Source organism: Gavia stellata, chromosome 32, assembly GCF_030936135.1.
Source record: "Gavia stellata isolate bGavSte3 chromosome 32, bGavSte3.hap2, whole genome shotgun sequence".
In the NCBI taxonomy this organism is placed as follows: domain Eukaryota; kingdom Metazoa; phylum Chordata; class Aves; order Gaviiformes; family Gaviidae; genus Gavia; species Gavia stellata.
Window position 1 is genome coordinate 5461004 of NC_082625.1, and position 24444 is coordinate 5485447.

At 53.7% G+C, this 24444-nt stretch overlaps 2 protein-coding genes across 12 annotated transcripts in view; both read left to right on the forward strand.

Annotated features, from left to right (window-relative positions):
- TCF3 (transcription factor 3) overlaps positions 1 to 12441 on the forward strand; it is an 81972-nt gene extending 69531 nt beyond the window's left edge. For 6 of the 11 annotated variants that reach the window (XM_059831817.1, XM_059831821.1, XM_059831819.1 and 3 more), the window contains 3 exons: positions 480 to 718; positions 4549 to 4693; positions 5581 to 12441. In XM_059831817.1, coding sequence (XP_059687800.1) covers positions 480 to 718; positions 4549 to 4691 — 382 coding nt within the window. In that variant the 3' untranslated portion in view covers positions 4692 to 4693; positions 5581 to 12441. Of the gene's footprint in view, positions 1 to 479; positions 719 to 3753; positions 3981 to 4548; positions 4694 to 5580 lie in introns of all 11 variants that reach the window. The other 5 variants (XM_059831820.1, XM_059831823.1, XM_059831824.1 and 2 more) reach the window with 2 other exon arrangements.
- Positions 12442 to 17891: 5450 nt separating this feature from the next.
- LOC104264591 (cytochrome b-c1 complex subunit 10) lies at positions 17892 to 20606 on the forward strand. The gene is made up of 3 exons (XM_059831836.1): positions 17892 to 17984; positions 18767 to 18901; positions 20337 to 20606. The coding sequence occupies exons 1-2, from the start codon at positions 17935 to 17937 to the stop codon at positions 18885 to 18887; spliced, it is 171 nt and encodes a 56-aa protein (XP_059687819.1). The 5' UTR covers positions 17892 to 17934; the 3' UTR covers positions 18888 to 18901; positions 20337 to 20606.
- The last annotated feature ends 3838 nt before the right edge of the window (positions 20607 to 24444 follow it).

The following is a 24444-nucleotide window of genomic DNA, read 5'->3' on the forward strand; positions in this document are numbered from 1 at the left end:
GACCTCGCCAGGGTGATGCTGCCCGGAGGGGCAGTGCCAGCCCCGCTCCTGCCAGACTGCAGCCACCTCCTGCCCTGGAGGCAGAAGGCTGCATCTTCCCAAAACGCCAACTCGGGACACCAGTGTTGGCCCCCACACCTTCTCCGGGCCACCCTGCAACCTCCCGGCAACAAGCTCAGGCCTTAATTGCATTGTTGTGGTTTCTTTCTTTGTTGTTTAAAAACAAACAAAAAAAAGAGGCAGAAGAAGAGCCTTAATTGTTTCTCTCCAAAGTCACTGCGTGTCCCGGTGTCTCAGCGCGGGGCACCGGGCCAGCAGGTCCCAGCGGGGGCACGCGGGGCGCAGTGCCCCGGCTCACGGGGCCACGCGCGGGGCTTGGCGTCTCGGTGCCTCGACGTGTGTGTCTTTTCTGTGAGTTGACCAGTGCTGAGAGTGCACGCGAGGAATGTCCCTGTCTCGTTCTTATTTTAAACCATTAGTCAAGATGAGGATGAGGAGGACGATCTTCTTCCCCCAGAGCAAAAAGCCGAGAGAGAGAGAGAAAGGAGGGTCGCCAATAATGCCCGTGAGCGCCTGCGGGTCCGTGACATCAACGAGGCCTTTAAAGAGCTCGGACGCATGTGCCAACTCCACCTAAACAGCGAAAAACCACAGACCAAACTGCTAATCCTACACCAGGCCGTATCAGTCATACTGAACCTGGAGCAACAAGTTAGAGGTCAGTGAGGGTCCCGGAGTGGTGATATTTTACGTATCTGATCGGCACGGGGCTGTCTGTCTGTCTGTCTCCTGTGACATGTGCTGTGGTGCCTCGCACTGTCTCTCTCCCCTGTGGCCTTGGGTTCCTAAGGCTGTTGATGTCCTTTTTTTTTTTTTCTTTTTTTTTCTTTCCTTTTTTGCATCCCTGTTGTTCTCTCTTTTGTTCCCCACTGCCACTGCGTGTGCTGCATGCCAGTCCCCAAGGGGCATCTGCGCCGTCCTCGCTTTCCTGCAGCCAGGTGTTTTGCTCAGCTGCTTGGCCAGCAAAATGAAAAAAAAAAACCAAAAAAAACCAGCAAACATCCCAGAGGGGGCCCAGATCTGACGTCTCTCCGATGGTTGCTCCAAGCACAGAGCCCATCCCTGCCCGCGGCCGCAGCAGCAGTGAGCGATGCCCCGTCCTCCCTGCCCGCCTGGCACGGGGCTCTGCACTCCTGTCCCCACCACCGCGCCCCGGGTTTGCGGGCACCCGGCAAACCCCTGGGGATGGCTGGAGCTGTGCGAGGGGCAGCGGGATGGAGACACTGAGCCCAGGGTTGGGCAGCCCTCGCTGCCTGCACAAACTGGTCTCCAACGTAAGCTGGGAGCACTGTGCATCCCTAGCAGAGCCTGAAGCTGCAGGCAGGCACGCGCAGGCTCTCCCCCTCGCCGGGGCACGCTCGCTCCCTTCCCGTGCACGTGTGCGCCCGTCTCAGCCACCCGTGCTTGCCCCGGGTGCTGCGTCCCGGTGGGAGGGGAAGCGGAGGGCTTGGCTTCCCGCTCCGGAGGACTTTGCTGCTTTGTTCCTGCATCCCGCAGTGCATGCTCCCACTCCCTGGCCCCGCTGCGCGGGGTGCCGTGGCAGGTTAACCCCCTTTCTCTCTGCAGAGGTTGTTGTAACATGCATCGGTGGTTTGTGCCTGGCTGTGCTCCTCTCTGCTGGCCTCTGCTGTTGCATTGATGTTGGAGTCCTTTGTGCCTCTCTTCAGTTTGTAGTTTTTTGCCTTTCATAACATGTATATTTTTTCCTGTCTCTTTTTTAATTTCCCCTTCCTTTTTATTTTTTATTTCAAGTTTTTATTTTTTGGTTCTGTTCTTTCCGATCTCCTACAGACAGTCCCCAGCCGTGACCTCTCGGTGGTCCCACTCTCTACCTTGTACTTGCTGCTTGCGGATCGAGGCAGGAGCCGAGGGGCGGTGGGGGGCAGGGGCTAGACAGAGTTGGCACCGTGTTCACTTTGGTCTCCCACGCTTGTCCCTTTTTAAACCCTTCTTGGGCGCAGCCGGGGAAGCAAGCCGAGCCCTATGTGCTGCTGTCAGCAGGCGTTAGCGCAGCCAGCTAGGGTGTCCCTTGTCTGGCGAGTTTGGCCTTCGGGCTGCTTTGCAGGAGAGAAGCTGTCCCCCACGTCCCCTCCTGCAGAGCCATCGGGTCCCCGCGTGCCCAGCCAGGACTGCCAGGACGCTCCTGCTGCCGTCGGCAGCTAACGGGGCAGGAAGGGAAAGGAGAAGACTGGGGGGCATTGTGGGGGGTCAGGCAGGCAGGTCAGTGCCCCCTTTCAGCAGGGCACAAGGCAGCCAAGGCACTGCGTGGCCATGCAAACCGCCAGCAGCACTTGCCGGCGGTGGGGAGACGGCTCCATCCTGCCCGGCTGTGGCGTGCAAGGCGCTGCCAGAGCTGAGTCCCTGCTGGGGGGAGCCACCAGCCAGGAACCGTGGCTGCCGGCATGTGTTGGGAGGAACGAGCTAGGTTCCTGCCGCAGGTGGGCTCGGGTGCCGGGGCGGCTGGTGGCTCCGTTCCCCCTGGCCATCCCGGGCGTGCTGGAGAGATGGTGGCAGTGCCGGCTGGGGCACTGAGGCAGTGAGGAGGGGACACGAGCAGGGACAAGGCAGCAAGGAGAGGATGCAGGCAGGGACAGTGGGCAACCCTGTGTCCCACACAGGCAAAGGCTTGCCTGGAGAGCCCTTGCTCCCCCTCCACGTGGTCAGGCACCGTCTGGAGGCTCTCCAGACCCCCAGCGCACCCAGGAAGGCTCTGACTCTGCGGCCCCTCTTCGGTGAAGGCTTATCCCTGTGTGGCTCCCCTGGAGCCGAAGGCCACAGTCTGTCCCAGTGCCAGGTCTCACCCAAGGACCCTCCTCAGATAGGTGTCTTTCCTGCAAGAATTTTTGCTCTGGGGGAGAAGGTCGTCTGTACAGTAAATTGGGGGTTTGGAGGGGACGGGCTGCAGGCGAGGCCATGGTTTAAGATGCTGCCAGCACGACTCTGCCTTCCCCCCTGTCCCTGCCTGTTTCGGGCACCCCCAGGGTGCTGCCAGTGGTGGAGGCTCTCCCAAAGCACCTGACCATGCCTGGAAAAGAAAATCACCCCCTTTTGGAGTGATTTTGGCTGCGTTGAAAGACATGGATTCAGTGTCTGCATCCGAGACTGACCCTCAGCAGCAGCCGGGGGCACTTGGCTCCTGCCCCTGGTGCTGTCCCCCACCTGTAAGAGGGTGCCAGGCCAGGCAGCCCCGCGCTGCTGCGGCACGGCTGCCCGAAACGCCTTCACTGGGAGGATTTTGCTGCAGATGGGATTTTTGAAGGAAATCGTACAAAGAGGGATTTGCTTTCTGCCAGAAAGTCTTTCCCCGGGGGGACAAGCCTGATGTTTTTGGCTGAGACCCGCCCTGAACTTTTAGTTTTCAGTTGAAAATGAACAGGAAAGCAAAATTTTGCAGAGAGGAGAAGGTGTCGGTGTCGATACTGCATCCACTACCCACCCTTGCCCCCGGCAGCACCCTCCAGCCCCGCGGGAGCCCGGCCCCGTGCTGGCAGCACCTTCACGTGGCTCGCAGAGGTGACATGCAGCCCGAATAGCCCGGGCCGCTCTAGGAAGCGCCCGAGACGAATTGGCTTTGCAAAGTGAGGCTGTTTGAGCCGTTTCCAGTGGACACCAGAAGCACTACCAGCACGGCAACGTATAGCCCCCCCCTTGGTACCACCCCCCTGACTAATCCCTGTGGTGCTATGAACCCAGCAGTACAGACGAGGCCTTGTCACTGGAGGACAAAGATCTGAGGGACCGGGAGAGGAGAATGGCCAATAACGCCAGGGAAAGGGTGCGTGTGCGGGACATTAACGAGGCCTTTAAAGAACTGGGACGCATGTGTCAGATGCACTTAAAAACGGACAAAGCACAGACCAAACTGATCATCCTACAGCAAGCGGTGCAGGTCATTCTGGGCCTGGAGCAGCAAGTACGAGGTATGGTAACAGCTGGCAGGTGCATTTCGGGGCCTTTCTTTCCCCCCACATCTCTGCGTGTGCGGGCATCTCTGTTGTGACTCCTGCTTTCGGTGCGAGGTTGTGTGTTTGCATCTCCAGCGGCACCCTCGGGTGCACCACGTGGCAGGCTGAGCTTTCCAAAGCCTCAGCCTGAGGTGGATTCGAGGCCGCTCTGTTCGTCTCCCCTCATGCTTAATGGGAATTTGGCACCTGGATCCCATTAAGCAGCTTTGGAAAACTCAGGCCTCAACTCCGAGAGCTGGCTGAGGCTCTTGGGGTTTTCTGTAAGCAAGCACATGTTTAAATTGGCATGGTGTTTCAGCCGGGCATGGGGTTTTGCTCTAGCAGGGGTCCGGCCAAGTTACTGCAGCCACTGCAAGGAGCGGCAGGCAAAGAGCAGCTTGCACTGACGTTGTTTCCTCGCATGGTCCTGTATGTCTGTCCTGGGACTCTGTCCTCACTCTCTCTTTCGGATACTGCTGCCGTGCGCGATGCTGTTGCCCAAACTGAGGTTGCTTCCCTCCCTCCCTTGCTGTTTTTGGCATAGAGCGCAATCTGAACCCTAAAGCAGCCTGCTTGAAGCGTCGGGAAGAGGAGAAAGTGTCCGGAGTAGTAGGCGATCCCCAGATGACACTTTCAGCTTCACATCCCGGTCTAGGAGATGGTCACAACCCTGTTGGACACATGTAAAGGTATCATCCCCCGCCCCATGATCCCAGCACCCCGCCGCGGGTCCAACCCGCTGCCGACGCGCACTGCTCTGCTTTGGCAGCTCAGCCCCGCTCGTTCTGCACCAGCCAACGTCCTTCTTAATTCCCCTTAAGTAAATGACTTGCACATGCATGTTGTCTGCTCATCCGTGGACACTCGGAGCCTCTGCCCCACAGGAGAGGTGCAGCCCCATAGCCGGGATGGAGGGTTTCGGTGCTCTCACCACCCTGAGTGAGCTCAGCTCTGCTCTGCGCCTCCCAACCCTGCCCCAGTTGGCTACTGGAAACCAGCAACTCCTTTGCCCAGTGGCCCTATGGGAGGGAACGGGCAGGTCCCAGAAATGCCAAGAGTGAGATGTGAGAGCAAAATACCCTCAGTGAGACTGTGGCAGGCGCAGGCTCTGCTGGGCTGTCCCTGTTTTTAAGGGAACCCTGTGCTTGGCCCGTAGCCGCTGAGACTATTTGGCCCAAGCGGCGCAGGGATGTCGGTGGGGGATTGAGCAGATCCAGGAGCGGTCGGTTGGAGGCTGACCCCACGAGCGAGGCTCCCCTCTGCGGGGCTGCAACACCTCAGCCCGTAGCACCCACACACCCCGGAGCGCATGGAGGGGCCGTGGTCCCCTGACGTCCCCTGCACCAGTGGGTGCCTGGGGCTGCGCTGGGGGAAAAAAAGGCAAAGTCAGTGTTTCTGCAGAATAGCGAGCTCTTGTCTCAGCTCCGCTGCAGCCGCATCGAGCCCTCGGGGCTGACTTCTGTGGAGACAAGGCTGCGGCAGGGGGGCTTGTGGCTCCCCCACGCAATGCGCAGAGTTTTATTTCTCATTTGGGTTTCTCTCACTTCAGGCTTTTGGGTTTTTTTTTTATTTTTAGATCTTTTTGTTCCTCTGGATACAGAGATCTGTAGGAAGAAAACCCTCGGTGTGACCTGCAACCTTCTTGAACCATAAACTTTAGTACTGCTAATACTGACAGACGTGGATGGATCCTGGCATGACGTAAGGGGTGGAAAAAACACTTTGTCAAAAACAAAACGAAAACAAAAAATTGCCTTAAGTATAAAGTGCGGAACAGTCAATACATATCACTCAGTTAGGAGGGGGTGGCCTGTTCTCTTGGCTTGTTCACAAGCAGCCAGCAGCAAAATTGTGCCTAAGCTTGATATTTCTTTTTTAAAAAAAAAGAACATTAGTTATGAGATTTTTTATGTAGAACAAATAGCAATGCCTTTTGGTTTTTTTAGCTTCTTTTGCATATGTTTTGTAAGCAACGAAAAGAATTTTTTTTTGTATAAAAAAAATGTCTTGTACCCCACGCTTTTCTGCTGCTGTTTCTATAGTTAACGTTGCATCTTTAGGATCAACCAGAATATTAAAATTGTATTAAGAGAGACTGGATATAAAGAGAGGAATTCTCAGATTCGGCTCTGAAAGCCACTAAAAGCGAATGTAGCCACAGCGAGGGGATGTTCTTCCTCGCCTGGCTTGTACCTTCCATTATAAAAAAACAAACTCATGTGCTGAATTCACCATCTCTTTGCTTTGGCCACTTCTGATTTGGAAAAAGGAAGTTAAACAGCAAAGCAAGCTGCAGCAGTATCCCTCAGCGGTGCTCCCGCTCCTCCCGGGAGGTGACCGAGGTCCATCAAGGGTCTCTGCAAGATTTGCTTTACTCCTGGAGGATCCCGGAGGCCGCGGTCCCGCCTGGGAGAGGAGGTGGCCCGCAATTGTCCAGGACGAGCTGCCGGGAGAGAGCAGGCCTTGGGGGGTGGAAGAGAACCGAGGGCCTAGGGCGCTTTCAAGGTAAGCAAAGGAGCAACATGGATGCAAGAGGAAAGCCCAGGGCGGAGGAAAGCGCCTCTTGCCCCCGCGTCTGAGCAAACGCCCGCAGTCAGAGGCGCTTCCAGGGGCAGTGTTGAACAAAGACGAACTGAACAAAGCTGGAGGACTGGGAAGAGGCAGAGGCAGACAGAGCAAAGGCAGCAGCGGGACACCGTGCTCGGCGCCCTTGCAGCAGACGGACCCATGGATGCTGGCGGCAGGCAGCAGAGCCCAAGGTGGCAGGAAGGGGAGCAGCTCCCCGGCATGTGTGCTTGCTCCAGCCCTCAGCAAGCCACGACCGGCAGCAGGATCCATGTCTCCACGCAGCTTCTCCCCACGCTGGAGTCACCACCATCGGAAGTGCAAAACGCCGCAGGCTTGGGGAGAGGGGTGGTTTCACACCCTGCCTTCACCTGCTGTCATATCTCCAAAGCATCCTTGGAGCCAAAACTCAGCTTGGCATATGCCACCCAGCTTGCCATGGGGATGCAGAGTGGCCGCTGTCACCTGCACATGGGCTTCTCTCTCCGTGCCGGAAAGGAGGGGAGCAGCGAGCACCCGTCCTGCGCGAGATGCTCCAGCAGCCAAGCTGGGCCAATGATCCCCTCACTTGGAGGGCTTCCCAGTGTCACTCCAGACTGCTCCGGTGTGCTCAGCGGGAGGAAGACCCCAGCAGCCCCGCCGCGTGGCAGGGTGCCCCGGAGGTGTGAGAGCAAATGAAGAGGTGCTCAGAGGTGCTGAGCTGTGGTAGCCATTCTGGAGTTGGCAATGGAAGAGCGTCCACCGGAATTTATTCTGGTTTCTTCCCTCTCCTTCCCCTTCTGAAACATTTTGTGCCCGGTTCTTCCCAGCTCTGCAGGCAGACCCCAGGGTCAGCTCCCCAGGGGGATGTTAAATCCCATCTCAGCGGTGTCTGTAATGCTCTCAGACTGGGGCCGGCTGCTGCCCGGATCTGCCTGGCAGAGCCCAATCAGGCAGGATGGTTCATGGGGCATGGGTGCTGGCCTGGGGGGGACTTGGGGACAGCGAGTATGGTGGGACGCCTGGCAGCAGGGTCCATCTCTCCTCTCTACTTCTCTGGCCTGTGCTCCTGGGGAAGCTGTATTGTTTTGGCACAGGGAAAGGGGAGGACTGTCAAACGGGATTAGGTCCTGTGGCACTTCGTAGCAACCCCAGGCTTTGGCATAACCTCCTGGTGCTCCTCTGTGCTCGTAGCTATGCTTTGTGCTCCAGCAAAGCCTGCGGGAAATGCTCAGGACATTGCTCATCTCCCACCTACACCCGGGTACCGTGGGCTCAGCCCCTGTAGCATCTCAGAGAGGAGCCACTTACAAGTGCCGGAGCAATGTGAGACCATCTCTCCCTGCTGCCCCTGGCACCGGCACCGCCCCAGGACTCTGCAGGGTCCAACCATAGCTCCGAGGCTTTCAGGTGCTCCTGGCTTTCCCTGCCCACAGCCCGCTGCTCCCGCCATTGCTTCTGTGTGGGGAGACCTGAGACCACAGCAGCCTCCAGCTCTGTCCCCGGGAAGGCTGGGAAAGGCCGGTGGCTGTGATCCCTGCAGCCCAGGAACACGTGTTCTTCTCGCCTGTGTCAACAGACATGTTTCAGCCTAATTAGCTCATCAGCTTACAACACTCTTCCCTCCCTTGGGTTCTTCTGCCTGCTTAAGCACTGGGCAGCATGAGATGGATGAGGTTTTCCTGCTTGTGTGACAGCTTTTCCCCCGTGGAGCAGCTCCCTTGCAGCAAAAGCCGTGTCTTCCTGAAGCATCCTGCCGGGTTGGGTTGTGCTTCAGATGCTGGAGTTCAGTTTGGGGATGGTAAACCATGCAGGGAGGGGACAGTGCCTCTCTGTAGCCCACCAGCCAGGTCCGGAGGCTCAGACAGCCTTGATTTGTGCTCTGGGGTAGGAATTTGGGACTCATCGGCTGCTTTCTGCAGCCTGTAAGAGGCTGCTTCATCCCGCAAGTGTTTCTGCCCCGTCAGCAGGACGGTGCTGGGGCCGGCAGGGCGCTCGCTGCTCTGCGTTTTCTGCTGGCTCGCTGCCACTGCCCCAGGACCGGGGAGGGATGGAGCAATGTCCCAGCCCTGGCAAGCTCAAAACCGTACAAAAAAACCCTAAAAAGTGCTTCCCCAACTCTTTGATTTTGCACAAGAATTTGAGGTGGCAGTCACGTACAACTGGATTTAAAGAAAAGAGATTGTAGTCAAGAAAAATCCAGAAACTCAACAAAATTGGAAATTTGAGAAGATTTATGATTTGTTCAAAATTTTGCTGAACTCCTTCATCCCCTCCAAGTCCTGGCTGATGCTTTTCAGGCCAGGGGGGACTCGTGATGAGACGGAGCCTTTCCCATCTTCCACAAACCACCAGGCATTGCCACAGAGATGGAGCTTTTCATCTGCATTTAGGTGGTTTAGATGCCGTTTTCTTGACAGCAAAACCAGCTAACTTCCTTGGCAAGGCTTGGATGAAGGTCCTTCCTTGAGCATAAACCCCCGGTGCCAGGGTTTGGAGGAGATCTTGGTTCCTCCAGCAGGAAAGCGCAATGTCTCGATGGCGCAGGCTGCTTACTGTGCTGTCCCGCTTGCTACCTGCACCAGCCTAGCACAGCCTCGGTGGCATCTCCGCTCTCCGGGTGCATAGGGAGCAATTGCGGAGAACGGCAAGGAAAAACTACTTTGGTGTGCCCATGTGTTGGGCTCAGTGTGGATGTGGTGCCTGTAACCTGCCAGGGAAAGTGGCTTTTCTAAAAATAAGCACTGTCAGGTGCTGTCCCCAAAATACCACCAGGCCAGCCCTGAAATTCCAGCCTGTTTCAATGAAACTCTTGTCTTTAGGTGTCATGGTCAGAGAGGGCATGGGGCTGCGCCCTCCCCAGCCCACGGCTCTGCTGGCATTGGAATGTGTGATCTTACAGATCGCTTTTCTCCCCAAACTTGCTTCTCTGCCTGTCTGCACGTCCCTCGCGCCAGTGGTCCTGCACAGAGAGGTGTCACAGGTGGGTGACAAGCTGCAGGCTGGCATTCAGTTTTCTGCTTCCTCTTTCAGCTTTGCATGCATGGGTTCTCCTGGGCTGTGTGCCCCTCAGCGTTGGGGCCCACAGAGCACCCTCAAAGCTTCCTTCATCAGATCGGGAATTAGGGGAGAGGCCACCCGTGTGCATTTTCTAGTTTCTCTTTTCCCAGGCTGCAGTAACTGGGCTGCATCGTGGTCAGACAGCAGAACTGGGGTTCCAGGCACACAGCTGCCATGGGACGCTTCTTGTGTGGCAGGGCCAGCCGCTGGGGTGCAGTCCTTGGGTCCCTAGGCCAAGGGACCTCCTCTTTTCTCCCCCTCAAGCAGTCCCCTGCCTCCCTGCACATCCTGCCTGAGAGCTGTGCATGCCACCAGGTGCTGGGGAGTGTTTGGAATCCAGTTTATTAACAGTAAAAATTGCAGATTTTTGTTCTTTCTCCTTCACCTGCTTTCGCCCTAGAGCAAAACAGCTGCAGCCTCCCAGAGACTGCACCTTTATGGTCTCGTAGGGACGGCGCTCGGCGTCGATGCGAGGTGGTGGCAGTCTGCCTGCTCCTGCTCTCAACCCCGCAGCCGCTGCCAGCTCACCCCGGGGAGCAAAATTCCAGTTAACCCCTGGTTTCACAGTCCCCCCCCTGCCTGTGACCCGCCAGTCAGACCTACTCACAGCCTTGTTTGAGTTCAGCTCCAGCTCTTTGCCAACATCTCCTCGGGCTCTCTGCTCCCCTGCTTTTACAGCTTGTGCTGGTATCCTACGGAGCTGTGTGGGCAGGAGGGACAGGACCTGGGACATCTGGATCCCAGTCCGTGCCCTTCCTGTCTGCACTGAGCTCCAGGCTGGGAGCAAGGGGTGCAGGCAGTGCCTGGGCAGACGGTTTGCAGGAATCGGGGCAGTCGAGTTAGCTGGGCACCCCAAGATCCTGCATCTGGCTGTTGGGAGCAGGTCCGTGGCCGCTCCACGCGGTGGGGTCGACTTGCTGCCCCTTCCCTGTGCACCGTCGCTCCAGGGCCAAGGGTCTGGCTGGTTTGCAGTTGGGGTTTTTGCCCTCTGTAGCGGAGAAATGCGGAAGTGTGATGTGAAACCTCCCCAGCTGTGACTTCAGCGAACAGCTTTTTCACCTAGCCCGCGTGTCGGTGATGGGCCGGTTTCCTAGAGGTTTTGCACTCGCTGCCTGGTAGCGATTGAACAGGAAGGACAGAATCAGGCTGGGATTTCCCCAGGAGTCTGCAATTTCAGGTTCAGTGCAGAAGCCGCTCTCAAAGGTTGTTTGCGTCTCACGCGTGTACCCACTGAAGCCAGCAGAGGCTTTGGGCCCTGGGACCTTGCTGGGCGATTCCGCGCGTTCTCTCCCTCGGCAGGCGGGGGGGGCCTTGAGAAACAGGAGCCTTTGGAAAACTCCAGTCCCCTGCATCCCTGAGCTTTGCTCCCATGGGGAGGCTGCCAACTTCTGTGCCAGTGGGGCCTGTGGTCCTCTAGCAGGCCCTGCTGTGTGCTATGCTGGTGACTGGGCCAGCTCCAGTTTCAGCAAGCCCCTGGCCTGGGGTTTTAGAAAACCACTGAGAATGGGGAGGTGAAGCAAACCTAGTAGTGGAGATGGGCCAGGACAAGCCATCAGCCCCCGCGGTGCAGTGCTGGCTAACCTGGAGCAAGCCGTGGCCACTGGATTCCCCTGTTCCTGCTCGACACCAGCAATAGCAAGACCTGTTTTTTGTACCACAAGCTTGCACAAGGTCTTTGCCCTGTTAAATCCTATGCAACCCCTCTCTCCTCTCCCCGGGGCTCTCCAGATCCTATCCCAGCCCATTCTCTCTGTTCTTGTCCATGACTGCTGAGTTTGCGCTCCCTGCTGCTCTCAGGGTCCAGCTTCATTTCTAGCAGCTCCAAAAGCATCTCAAGATCTGTGCCCTGGAGCCGGGGAGGGGGTAGGCGAGGGGTGAGACCGTAGGAACACCCCCTCCAACTCATGCTGCAGGAGCTGAGGACCAAATTGGAGGGGGCAAGGCCTGGCCCTAGGGCTTCTCCACGCAGCCTTCACCCTCCTGTGCCTTCTGCTCGATGCTTGGCAGCTCACTGCAGCATCCTTCGTCTTGCACCATCTTCCCCAGTACCCCTGAATGGAGAAGCTGTCTCCCACCTTGTCGCTGCCTGGCTCTATGGGGCTGCTCTGCTAACGCCTGAGCCTTAGGCTTGGCTTGGCTGGTCTTCCTTCAACTGCCTCAAGCCTGAAGGTGTTTTCTCCTTCCTCCTGCGCTCCCCAGTCCCTCCAGCCATCACCTCCAAGCTGTTTCCCTTCCTGCGCAGCCACCACGGGTTTCTTCGCAGTGGGGCAGAACCGTGCCACCAGCTGCCCATCTGCTGGGGTGGAGGCAGGAAGATCTGGGAGGTGGATGCTGCAGGTTGGTCCTGCGGCACGGCTGCTTCTCCCTGCCCAGCTGCCCTGGGGCAGGCGTGGGGGGGACCCGGTGCTCTGTGCAGAGGTTTGATCTTCAGGGCGATTCACCGCTTCTGGAGAGCCAGCAGCTGCAGTGCCTTTGCCTGTGGGACTCGCGCATGAGCCGAGCGTGGAGGTGGTCTTTGGTTAGGAGGGCTGTGCAGGTCGCAGGCATCCTTTCTGCCAAAACTTCTGTGTCCATCTTGCATCCCACCCTCCGAGGTAAGAGGCAGCCCTGCCATGGATCTCCATGCCGGTATTTCTGTTCCTCTGCTTTTATACATCTCTTGCTCCTCAGGTCTTGCAGTACCCACCCTGGTACAGCCAAGCATCCGCTGTGTTTGAAGGAGAGGGAATAAAACTTGCGCCCTGTTACATCTTGGCACGGTGCAGCTGCGGGCATCAGTACGGGAGAGCAAAGGGGTTTGTGCTTCAAAATGGGGTGTCCCGGGTACCGAGGCCTTTTGTCGAAGAGCGTCCCTGTGCCCTGCATCCCTGGGCTGCGCCCTGGGGAGCTGCGGAGCTCCCCACGGCAGCTCCCGCAGCGGCAAGCTGGGGACACCACGGTTCCCCCTTCCCGGTGCCACGTCTTCCCAAATCACTTGAAACCCACCAGCTTTTGAGCAAACCTTGTAATGTGAGGCCTCTCGGGGAGGGAAGGAGCCGTGGGAAGCCGTGCAGCCTCCTGCTAGTGGTGGTTAATCTGCCAGGAGAGGGGAAAGGAGAAAGAGGCACCTGGTGAAGCGGAGCAGGGATGACCCCAACCACGGGCTTGGACCTTGCGGTCTGCAGGAAATGACCCATTTTCTACGGAGGGCTCCAGCTCGTTGGGGAAACAAAGCATTACTGGGTTGCTCTTTCTATATATTTTTGTAGGATGGGGGGTGGGAGAGCAGATGGGAGATGCCTGCGGAAGTTGTTTATTTTTAACCCCGTAGAAAGTTTTGGGTTGTTTTTGGTTTTGGTTTTTGGCCTTTAAAAAAATGGTCCTTGCTTTTGATGTTTATGCTGCCTACCTGTAAATCCAGATGTACTTAAGTGGCTGAAATCCTTGTTCTTAAATCAGATACACATTATAGTTTTGAACTATATATATAGTAAATATATATATATATATGCCTAACCCAGCAAAAAAAAAAAAAATAAAGTATTTGGGGGTGGGGAAATGCGTTGTTCTTTGAAATGAATCACAATTGGAGGATAAAATTGTGTTTCTGAGTGCCTCAAGATATGAATTGTTTTCATTTTTTTAAATAATTTTATACAAGTGTCAAAACAGCTGGCTGGATTATTTGGAATTTTTAAATAATCCTAACTTTTTTAAAGTAGATTTTGAGAACTGTCCTGTATATAACAGTAATGTAGCAATAAATGTGACATTTTATAACAATATTACTTTTTTTCCCCATATCTGTCTTTCAGATGTTGTATACCTATGAATGAAAAGTTGTAATAAAGGTTTTACCTTGTACTAAAAAAAAAAAAAAAAAGAAAAAAAAAGAATAGACAAGACAGGTTTTTAGACACTGTCCACTCGCTCTCTGTTCCTGGGCACGGGTGCTACCCACCCGACTCGGCACTGTGGTGCAGCCTGAGCTCACGCACTGCGAGTACTTCTCACCCTCCCTGCACGTGGCCTCCAGTGAAGGTTTCCAGCGCTGCCCATCACCGTGGGGTCTGGGCACCTTCCCCAGCAGCCGTCGGAAATGCCTTGGCAGACATGTAGGTGCTGGGGTCTCCCTGTCGCAGCACAGCTTCTCCTGCGGCTCTGCTGTCATCGATGGGTTCCTCCACCACCCCTCTGGGGTGCTGTTCTCGCGGGGCAGTGTGTGCATTTTAGCCCAGGTTACATGTGGCAGAGACCTCGTCTTCATTATCACTGGAAAGATTCTGTGTTGGGAATGCAGCCCCTGCCTGGCTGGAAGGAGGGGATGTCACAGCATGGCTGTTGTTTCTTGGCCTCTGCCCTGCCCTGGGGAGCACCCAGTGAGGACGGGACCGGCAGGGTGCAAGTCTGAAGTCAGGTCAAACGCACCCAGCACATACCAGGAGCCCAGCATACACTGGTAATGGGGGAGACAACATGGCAGAGCATGTAAGAGGACTTAAACCCTGCAAGAATGGGCTGGATCCAGCACCGGGAGACAGCCCAGCCTCGCAGGTTCTCACCCTCCCAGCCTCGTCCGTGGGGTGAGGCTAAGCCCTGGCCAGGCTGAATCGTGGGCTCTATCTCCATCACCCTCTGCCAGGGGCCCAGCCCTGGCCACAGCATCTTCAAACCCACCGCTGCGCTGCCCAGCCAGGCTCGCTCTGCCCTCATCCTCCAGGCTTCGCCAGGCTGCCCCAACATGCTGCCCCTCTGATCAGCGGGTATTCCCCCAAATCGTCATAGCTTCAACCTTTGTGGTTTCAGTGGTTGGGTTAGCCCTCCGCCGCCAGCTCGCTCAGCACATTAGTGACTACCTTTTGGGGGAAACAGTTGTGGCAGCTGCATCCAGGAGCACTGAGCCCTCGTGGACCCTCTCTGAGACCCTGGGTCCAAAAAGGAGATGCTGCCTGAAAGCAGCCCTCCTTTCTCAAGCTTGCTGCCTGTGTTCCTGCTGTGCTGCTCCAGCTCAGGGCTTGTCCACATAAGGCCAAGCAGGAAAACCAGTCCAGATTAACTGAGCAGTGGCTCTTGCAGTAGTTAGTTAAATCTCATTGAAGCCTGGGTGCTGTTCTCTCAGCAGCGAGCAAGCTCTGAGGTAGTGCACTGCCCTTCCTGAGCTGCACCGAGTGCATTGAGTGATAGTCCTTTTAATTCTGTGTCTCCTTATCCAGACTGATGTGCCTTGCCTCATCCTCTTTGCCTTCGCTCCCTCCTCACAGGGGTTGTTTCCTGCACGCTCTCACCTAGAAGAGCTAGTTCAGCCTTGGGGGTTGTGCTGCCCTGTGGCCAGACCCTGTGCTGAGCCTATGTGCTCTTCTCCTTTGAGCTAGCTGAAAACCAGGGTGGGCCCAGAAAAGCCAAACTAAAGACACCAAACACCTTGGTTATTGAGAAATTTGAGATGTGAGCTGCCAGGCCAGGTGGTGAGGGGCATCCTTGGGGTGAGGAGGGGAGCCATCCGCCCCTATCGGGACAAGGAAGGGCAGAGGACCAAGAAACCGAGGTTGTATCAGATCCAGACAAGGAAGGAATGCGTGCTTGGGAGGAAGGCTGCAGCTTGGAAGATGGATGCTCAGAGATGCGCGAGGCTGAAGGTAAAGCAGGCAAGCCCCGCTGGCCAGAGCAGGCTTGGACTGGGAGATCAGGTGAGGGCAGGAACAAGGAGCAACACACAGGAGTTGCTGCTGAGTGGCTGAGAGCAAATAGTTTGCCCAAGATCCAAGCAGTGGCCACCAACTGACGGAGAGCTGGAGGTTCCTGGGTGAATGCTCAGAAGCATTTTCTCCCTGAAGATGAGTCAAGAGGTGGGATGAGACTATCAGATCCTGTGGGCAAACGTCATGTCACGCTGGCACTGCCAGACATGGCCACGAACTGCTTAAAGCAAGGACAAGCTATCGCAGAGCCATCTGCTCTCTTGGAGCAGAAAAAACCACCTTGCTGCTTTAAACAGAGTGATTTTTGTTGATGCAAGGCATCAACAGAGATATCCTCACCTGCTCTGGTGGCCTGAGAGATGCAGATCGCATGTTCTAATGGTTGAACGCAGCTTTGTGCTTTACTGTGGTGTCCCTAAGGCAGCTCCGGACAACCAGGCCCACTGCCCTTTCTTTTCTGCTTCAAAATCTAAAATGACACCTGTGCCACAGAAGTCACCAAGAGAAGAAAGTGACCCTCACCTTTGGTGGCAGCTCACTTTCAGGATTCAGGCTTTGGAGGTGTATCTGTCCCTGCTGCGGTGTGAACATTCTCCCAAGAGCTGAGTTTCCCCAGGGAAGGAGCAAGCGTGGTGTTGCAGCGTGGTGTCCAGAGCAGACCACAAATCCCTTGGCACAGTGCTTGAACTGTAGATGACAGCAAAACATATTGAAAGGATGAGTTGCTAATATTGCCGTTGTTTTGCTTTAACCAGGAAATTGGTAGTATTACTGGATCTTTCCCTGTCTGCCTTGACTGGGGTAAAGCAGTAGGATACACCCCCCCCCCCCGCAAACTGCCTTCAAAACCCCAAGGCTTTTCTGAAGATAAACATTGAGCTGTTCTTCATTGCCTTTTGAGTTTTGAGTTATTTTGCCTTTGTTATTAATTTTTTGGTTTTGCATCTAGGAAGCTTTCAATGCAAAGTGAAAGCTGAGACTCTCCTGTGTGTGCATGACTCCACGGAGCTAAACACATTAAAAAAGCAAAACCTGTGCGGAACCTGTTCACCAGGCTCGCTTCCCCCACCGAACCCTCGTTAACGCGGTGGCCGTGGCAAAGGCACTGGTTTCCTGCAGGAACGCACGCCACGAAGCTCCTGCCTGACTTCCTTGTGCACCAGCTGGTGCGTGGGCAGCGGGAAAACAGCTCGCAGAAATGAACCCAAAAGTCTGCATGGTTCAGTAACCCGCATCGCCCTGCTGACACCTAGGCAGAGAAACACTCGAACCGACAGTATGAAACGTGGCGGTGAGTCAGTCACACTGATAAAATAGTTGTTCCATGTCCTGGTGAGAAAAAACAGGAGCTGAATTTTTGCAACAAGCTCAGCTCTGTGCATCTTGGTTCTCAGCAGCCAGCGCAGGGTGTGAGGGAAGACGATAGCTGCTGGCGTCGCTGCCGGACACCGTTATTGCAGGTTTGCGCAGGGGAGCACGGGAGGCGTTGGCAGCACCGAAGCGTTGGCAGTCCAGACACAGGCCTCGGGCAGACGGGCGCTTTGGGCTCCAATGAACCCCAGGACTTTCTGCAGGTTCAGAAGAGGCTGAGCTGGCTTGGAGCGGAGCCTGGGGAACGTTTCGGAATTGATGGTGGATTTGGGACCCTCTGAAAAAGTCTGGCTTGAAAGTCCCTCTCCCATTGGGAGAGGCTGAGCGGCAGCGACGAGGAGGGTTTGTGGAGGCACTGATGGGCACTGAGGAGACTGCTCTGGAAAGAGGCCACCTTCCTCCAGCACGGAGGATCAGCAGCAGTCCCAGCTCAGTGTGAGGACAGTCCGGTCCCCTCAGGGTTCGTCTCCCCTCTCCAGTGTGAGGACAGTCCCGTCCCCTCAGGGCTCGTCTCCCCTCTCCAGTGTGAGGACAGTCCCGTCCCCTCAGGGCTCGTCTCCCCTCTCCAGTGTGGGGACAGTCCCGTCCCCTCAGGGCTCGTCTCCCCCCTCCAGTGTGGGGACCGGCCCGTCCCCTCAGGGCTCGTCTCCCCTCTCCAGTGTGGGGACAGTCCCGTCCCCTCAGGGCTCGTCTCCCCCCTCCAGTGTGGGGACAGTCCCGTCCCCTCAGGGCTCGTCTCCCCCCTCCAGTGTGGGGACAGTCCCGTCCCCTCAGGGCTCATCTCCCCTCTCCAGTGTGTGGACAGTCCCGTCCCCTCAGGGCTCGTCTCCCCCCTCCAGTGTGGGGACAGTCCCGTCCCCTCAGGGCTCGTCTCCCCCCTCCAGTGTGGGGACAGTCCCGTCCCCTCAGGGCTCGTCTCCCCCCTCCAGTGTGAGGACAGTCCCGTCCCCTCAGGGCTCGTCTCCCCTCTCCAGTGTGAGGACAGTCCCGTCCCCTCAGGGCTCGTCTCCCCCCTCCAGTGTGGGGACAGTCCCGTCCCCTCAGGGCTCCTCTCCCCTCTCCAGACGGGGCCGGGGACGCGGCCGTGTGGCGGGCGCGGCGCCATGAGGGACGACGACGGAAGCGAGGGTGTGGCCATGACAACGCCGGTTGACTCAGGCAGCGCCGCGGGCAGCCCCGTTCAATGCGCATGCGCGGACCGCGGGGGCCTTTCTGGTGCAGCTGCGCGCCCGCGCCTGCGCAGTGGGGGTGACTTTGAAGGCTGCGGTGGCGGCGGGATGCTGAGCAAGTTGGTGGGGCCGCGCTACGTCCAGCTCTTCCAGAACTGGTGAGGCCCGGCCCGGGGTGCCCGCTCGACCCCGTGGCTCCTTCATAGTGGGCCTTGGGTGCGTGGTGGGAACCGCGGCCGGTCCCGGGGTCCACGGTGTGGGGCGCGCGGCCTGCTCCTCGCCCCTCACCGTGGACCCCGGGACCGGCCGCGGCCCCCACCGCGCACCTAAGGGGTCTGAAGGGCTTTCCCAGCCCTTTCCGTTCCCCTCCGCTTTGTTGCACGGCTCTGTGTTCCGCGTGAGGTCCGCTGGGGCCGACGCTGTGGGTGCGGAGCAGCGCTAGAGCCGGGTTTGAAGGGCTGAGAGGGGCAGACTGGGGGGGGGGGGGTGGCTGTCTGGCGGTGGTTTGGCTGAGGTGGATTTGGCCTCCGGATTGCTCTGACTGTCTTCAAAATGTTTCAGAGCTCTAAATGTTTGTCGCAGTGCCAGCGGGTGCCGCTTTGCAGGGTTGCGTGAGGGAGAATGCAGTAGCCTGCGGGCCGGGATAAAGGGGATGTGAGCTATAGCAGTAGAATAGTTAAACAGATAAGTGTGTCTTTTCTTAACTTGGTAATGCCCTTTTTAAATAAAAACATATCAACCGTTTCCTGTAAAATATCTTCACCGCCCTGGGGACTAATACTTTTCTGTCTATGTGAGATTCTTTCAAGATTTCTGCCAAGCTTTTTTCTTCATTGAAATTACTTTCCTAGGTACCTTAGCCATGAGCGTTTGCCAGACCTTTCCCAGTGGAGAATTAACGTTGTTTACCTGCACATGTGTGTGTGTGTCTCTTCTTTAGGACTCCCACCCTCGTTACATGGGGTGGTGTAGCTGGTACTGGCTTAATATGGTTCACAGACTGGAAGCTGGTCCTTCAGTATGTTCCCTACATCAGTGGCAAGTTTAAAACTGAAGACTAAGCTTCCCTCTAATGGTAAGTTTTGTTTGTGCACCTCTTAGCTTAAGTAGCAGTGTTGCGTTGATGTGACAGTTGATGAGTCCTGTTTCTCCAGGGCACAATCATATAGTTGGTCCAAAACAGAACTGCTCAGTTTGATTCTTCAGGGTATTTTTTCTTTTTGTGTGGGCCTTCACAGAGTGCCAGAAGGATGAAATATTCTTAAGAATATGTTTTTCAAGTGATTGTTTTGCAAGCAGTGGATTTTTCACAATGTAATGTGGTTCTTGAGAAGTCCTATCAAGTGTTCTGTGGTAATGTGGAACCTTTGACACATCTGTTTACTTCTAATCCTAGGTAGAATGGCTTCAAGCTAATGACTAGTTTTGTTGCTAGGCAAATTCAGACTTCTTTCTGTTCCTTGTAACTTTTATTAAAAGTAAGTTGAATGTTCAGAGCTGCTTGCTGGTACCACAAATTCATTGGAAAATTGGCTTTCTCAAGGGTTTTTTTTCCTTCTTTAATTGCATATGAAACGTGCTGTTCTGAATCTTCTATAAGACTGACCATATGTAAAGCTAGACCAGCAATTAGGTGATACCTTCTGTTGGGCCTCTAAATGCGTATTTGCGTAGTAGGCAGGCTTGGAACTTTTTTATTCCTTGCCGCAGGTAGAAGGGAGTTAGGAAGATTTTTGCCCTGCGTGAAAGGACACTGATAGAAGAAGGTCTGGAGGAAGCTGTATACATCTCAGTACTTGTTTCTTCCAGTCAGAATAACAGTTACATTTAAATGTTGCTAAATGAAAGTAAGATACTTGCCTTCAAGTTACACAGTATTTTACAGGGAAATCTGTGAGTCTGGAAGTCACAGATCAAATCCTTAATAACTCTTTTTCCAGAGATACTTGTTGCAGTTTAAACAATGTAATGTGTCTTCCCCGTTTTCAAAATATGTATCACACAGACCTTTCGTGTAACCAAAGGATGAAAGAAACTTTTCATGGAAGTCAGCTGCACTTCTAGCATCCCAGGTGATGTTGATGTTTACAGACAAGTCAGTGGAAAAGCTCTCAAGTCATGTGGAGGCAATTAAATTACATAAGAAGGGCTTTCTTTACTTAAAAGTTGTCTTGGACAACATGTATGTTGGAACATGGATGCATCCCTGAGACCCCAGCATATGTTCTCTGTTTTGAAGCAGGAGCTTTGATGTGTCACTCTGCATAAATCATCTGGAAAGAGTGTATTCCTCTACAGGAACAGAGAAAGAGAATGTTTCTGTGGTGGCCTGTGATTCCTTCCAAAGAGGCTCTAGGCCTGCATGCCTGCATTCTGCTGTGCCTGTCTCGGCGGCTGTTACAGAAACTTCTTGCCTGGATACTGGAGGCTTTTGAAACCTGTCTGTAGTGTTGGCTGCTGTAGCACTTTGCAGGAAGCACTGGTTAATGACTGCTTTGTGTTTATTGTAGGAAATTTATTGCTGGATAGAGTGTTTTGGAGCCATCCGTCCGCTGAGACCCTGCTTTGAGATGAACTTGAAATGCCCAATACAGATTCTGCAAACAGGTTGTGGTGTCCCTCTTTCTCCCATGAACGGTTGTGACCGCTTGGTTGTGAACAAATTTAACTTCACTGACCAGCCTGCCTGGTACTCTTCCTCTGATCACTTTCACAGCAGATCTTGACCTAATGGGAGTAATTTATAAACCTGATGTACAAAATAAACCAAGTGAATGATATTTTGGGGGTTTTGTATTACCTTCTTAGTCCACATTCTTTAGACTAAACTCCAGCTTTGGGTTATGTCTTCAGCTGAATGTGTGTCCTAAGGAAGGGCTGCCGCGTGTTTGCCTCTCTCCTGTGCAGGTTCCTTGGGCATCAGCCAGTGGCTGCTGGGTTTGATGAGCCTTTTTTTTTGTCCCCAGGTAGTTGTTGCTCATAACTCTTAATACTGCTGTAGTTCTTGAACAATTCTTAGTGATGTGTTAATTTTAAGCTAATCATTCCTAGATCAGTAGCAACTGTGGATTCTTGCGTACAGTTAACTTTTTTGTAGCCAAAATTGCAGAGTTTCATGGTAACACAGATTCCTGGCATTTAGTTTAAAGCAAGGTTTTGTTTCTTTTTAACATCAATTCGTGGACCCCTTAAACTGTCTGATGGGGCACACACCATTTTAAAGCAGTGTGTGCTCTCTGAAAAGAGACTAGCTTTTCTGGCTTAATCCAGGGGCTTAAGGAAGGCAGCCTGCAAACGCGGGGAGGCTTTCCGTGTACCAGCTGTTTAGAGAGCTACTCAGTTACTTTCTTAATGTGGGGTTTGAGTAGGAGAAGAATATGTATCTATACTTCATAGCTATAGTTATATTTGTCAACATAAATTGGTGATAAAACAATCCACTACCAGAGCCCTTTAGATGAAAAAGTTTTTAGCTGTTAGAAAAAGGAAGTACAAGGATTATTCTTGACTTGGTCTCTGCCACTAAGCCACAGCAGACGACTCGGACTTAGGAAGGAAAGTTCATCCCTTTCCGCAAAGAACAGAATTTGCAAACAGACTTATCTCTGTGTGAGAACAGATCACTGTTTTCTCTCTGTTTAGTACCAAATTTCACCTTGTTACAATTTTTGGCTGTAATGAAAGGTTCGAATCTCTTTAGCGGAAAAATCTCAGTTGTAGTAGCTGTGCTGCTTGAGCGTCATCTTCAGGGCTGAAGGCTTCTGAATGGTGTTTCTATGGAAAACTGTTGTAAAACCTGCTTAAACGGTGGTACTGTGCAGGACACTTGAACTACTTATTTAACAGAATAATTGCTTTAGCATTGCTTCAGCAGCATCATTGATAATTACTTGGGGGGGCGGGGAATATCGGTTTTGCATGCAAAACTCTCTTTGCTGCCCTGCTATGTCTAATGGGATGGTACAGAAGCTTATGGCGTGATGGGCTAACTGTGCTGTTTCCTCAGTCTATCCCCCTCCCCGGCTCCAGCAGTGCTCCTCAACTCCTGGCTGACTCCCAAAAGGCCAAAGCCACGGTGCCTTAAAAAGCAGAGAATATCGGTTTGACAACAACAGCCCTGTGCTAAATACAGGGATATTGATCCGTTGTCATCCAAAGTACACCTTGGGAGTGGACATTATATTAGCCTGTACTCGCACGTCATCAAGATTGTAAGTTCAGACTTGAGCAGTTCGAGTCTCTGCTCTTACGTACCTGTTTAACACGTCTAGACAGGACAGGCATAATACGCTGCTGCTGACTTCAGAAATGACCTAGTTTTGGCTCGTTCCCGGGGGCGGGTGAGCCTCTGCCCCCACGGCTGAGAGGGTTCTTCAGAAGGCCTTGAAGTGAGGGTCTGTCTATGTTGCCCATTCCCCTAAGGACCCTGGTCTCCCTGAGTCGTCAGCCTGCAGTTCTCATTAGTGAGAGTTACCTTTAGCAACGCCCCAGCGATAGCATCGTGCACAGCAGATGAGATTAGAAGATATTTAAAGGAGGAAAACATACTCAAAATACCAACTGCCTGCAGAGGCAGGCACTGCAAGAAATGTATGGACTTTTGGCAATCGTTTAGCTGCTTGTGTTTTCTGCAGCATATCAAATGATGGCTTTGTCTCTAATTAACCCTAGGATTAGCGTATAACTGATTTAAATTTTAGTATTTCTCCTTCCACAAGAGCAGGCACTCTTCAGAAATACTCTATTAGAAATATCTTCCGCATTCTTGGGCAAATTTCTGTTAAAATTCATCTAATCACTGTTCAAGTGTCATGAGTGGTCTTTCTAATTGTTAATATCCTAGCATTGCCTCTGTTCTAACAGTTAATTATTTTTCAGAATGAGCTAACCAAATGTCATTATATGAACAAATTAGTTAAAAGACAACGACCTGACATAGGAGGAAAAGCTTCCCCTTCAAAACCTGGAGCGTTCCACTAGAGTGCACGGCGGCAGCCAAGCTCACAGGGCTTTGCATTTACAGAAATCAAAAAGCACCGTCAGCTCTGGGTTAATGATGCAACTTCAAAGCCACCTGTAAGAAAAGGAAGGCTTGCATTCCTGCCTGCCTCTTCGAAGCGTTTGTCCATGCTGGTACCTCCACTTCACTTCCATGGTTAAAGGTGTCAGCGGAGATGGGACAGGGAGTTGTTATTGCAGCCACCTCAGCCCTTGTTGGTCTCTTCTGCTGTCGTCTCCTGGACCAGCCTCAGATTCTGCCCTTCTGCAGGGGCTGGTAGGTTGGGTGCTCCCTGGCGAATCCTGCTCTGAAATAAGCTCCTCTGGTGGGTCTGGGATCTTTGGCTGCAAAGTGGAAAGCTTTCAGCTAGGGTTATCTGCTAAGTGGAAGAGTTTTTTCTGTCAGGATATATATTGTTGCTTGCTTCCATGGCTGACAACAACTTATTTTTGGTAATTTTTTTTTATTGTTTGCCAGTCCTGGAACAGCGTGGGCTTTCTGGCAGCTAAATACACTTTCAGCTGGTGGCGTTATCTGCGAAGACCTTATCCTCTGTACCTTGGCAGCATTCCCAAAGGAACACTGGAATATTTTCCCTTGGGCTCAAGAGATAGTTTCTACCCAAACATTTCATGCGGTTCTAGGAGAGTAAACGTCTTCCCTTCCGCAAGCTGTTGCTGCACCAGCTGACAGTGAAAACTGGTTTTCTGACTACTGTTACCCTGAGCTTGAGATTCAGTGGATGTTTAAGAGGTCACCTTCTCCATCCCCGCCCCACAGCAGGATCCGCTCCCCAGCTTTTCCAATTTATTATTAAAAAATGCCGTTGAGGGAGATTTCGCAGTCCTCTGCGTGGTCTGTTTCTGTGCTTAACTTCTCAGTTTACCTGTTTGGAAAGAAGAAATGCTCTCCCCTCCTGCGGTACAAGCCCAGTAATTCTTTCCCTTTCACGTATTTGCAGGCTATGACGAGATCTCAGCTGTTTTCTCAAGACTAAACAACTCTGGTTCTTTCCTCTTCCCTGCCAGGTCGATTTGTAGACAGCTGATGATTTTCGTTGCTCTCCTTTTGGCTTGCTACGCGTCACGCCACGTCTTTCTCAAAACGCAGCATCTAGATGTGGATGGTGTGTCTTGCACAATATCATGTTTTAGCGCAAGGTTCACTCCTTTCCGTGGCTTTGATTTTAATCAGTGCAAGAGGAAACAATGAAGTGGTTGGCGTGAAAGAGAGGGCTGCCAGGTTTCCATCCCGGGTGCTGAGGATCACTGGTCTTTTGGAGTGGAGGGGTGAGATACGGCCAGGACTCCACGCCTGCTTTTGCTCCCCGGAGTTCTCACCAGCAGATCGAGCACGTTGCCTCGCAGCGTGCAGGGGTTAGGACTCCACTTTCAGGCGCTGCAGCCTCACCTTTACCGAGTTCTGCTCCCAGTTTCCCTGTTTGCTGTGCTGAACGAGAGCAAACCGCATCACTCTGTGCCTCAGTTTCCCTTTATGTACTTGTTTAATTTTTCATCAAGCAGACGTATTTCAGTATAAGTTTTTGGTTAGAATCGTATGAGTTTGGCTGGGTTGTGAGTTTGGGGGTTGTTTGGTTTTTTTTACAAAAAAAAAAGGGG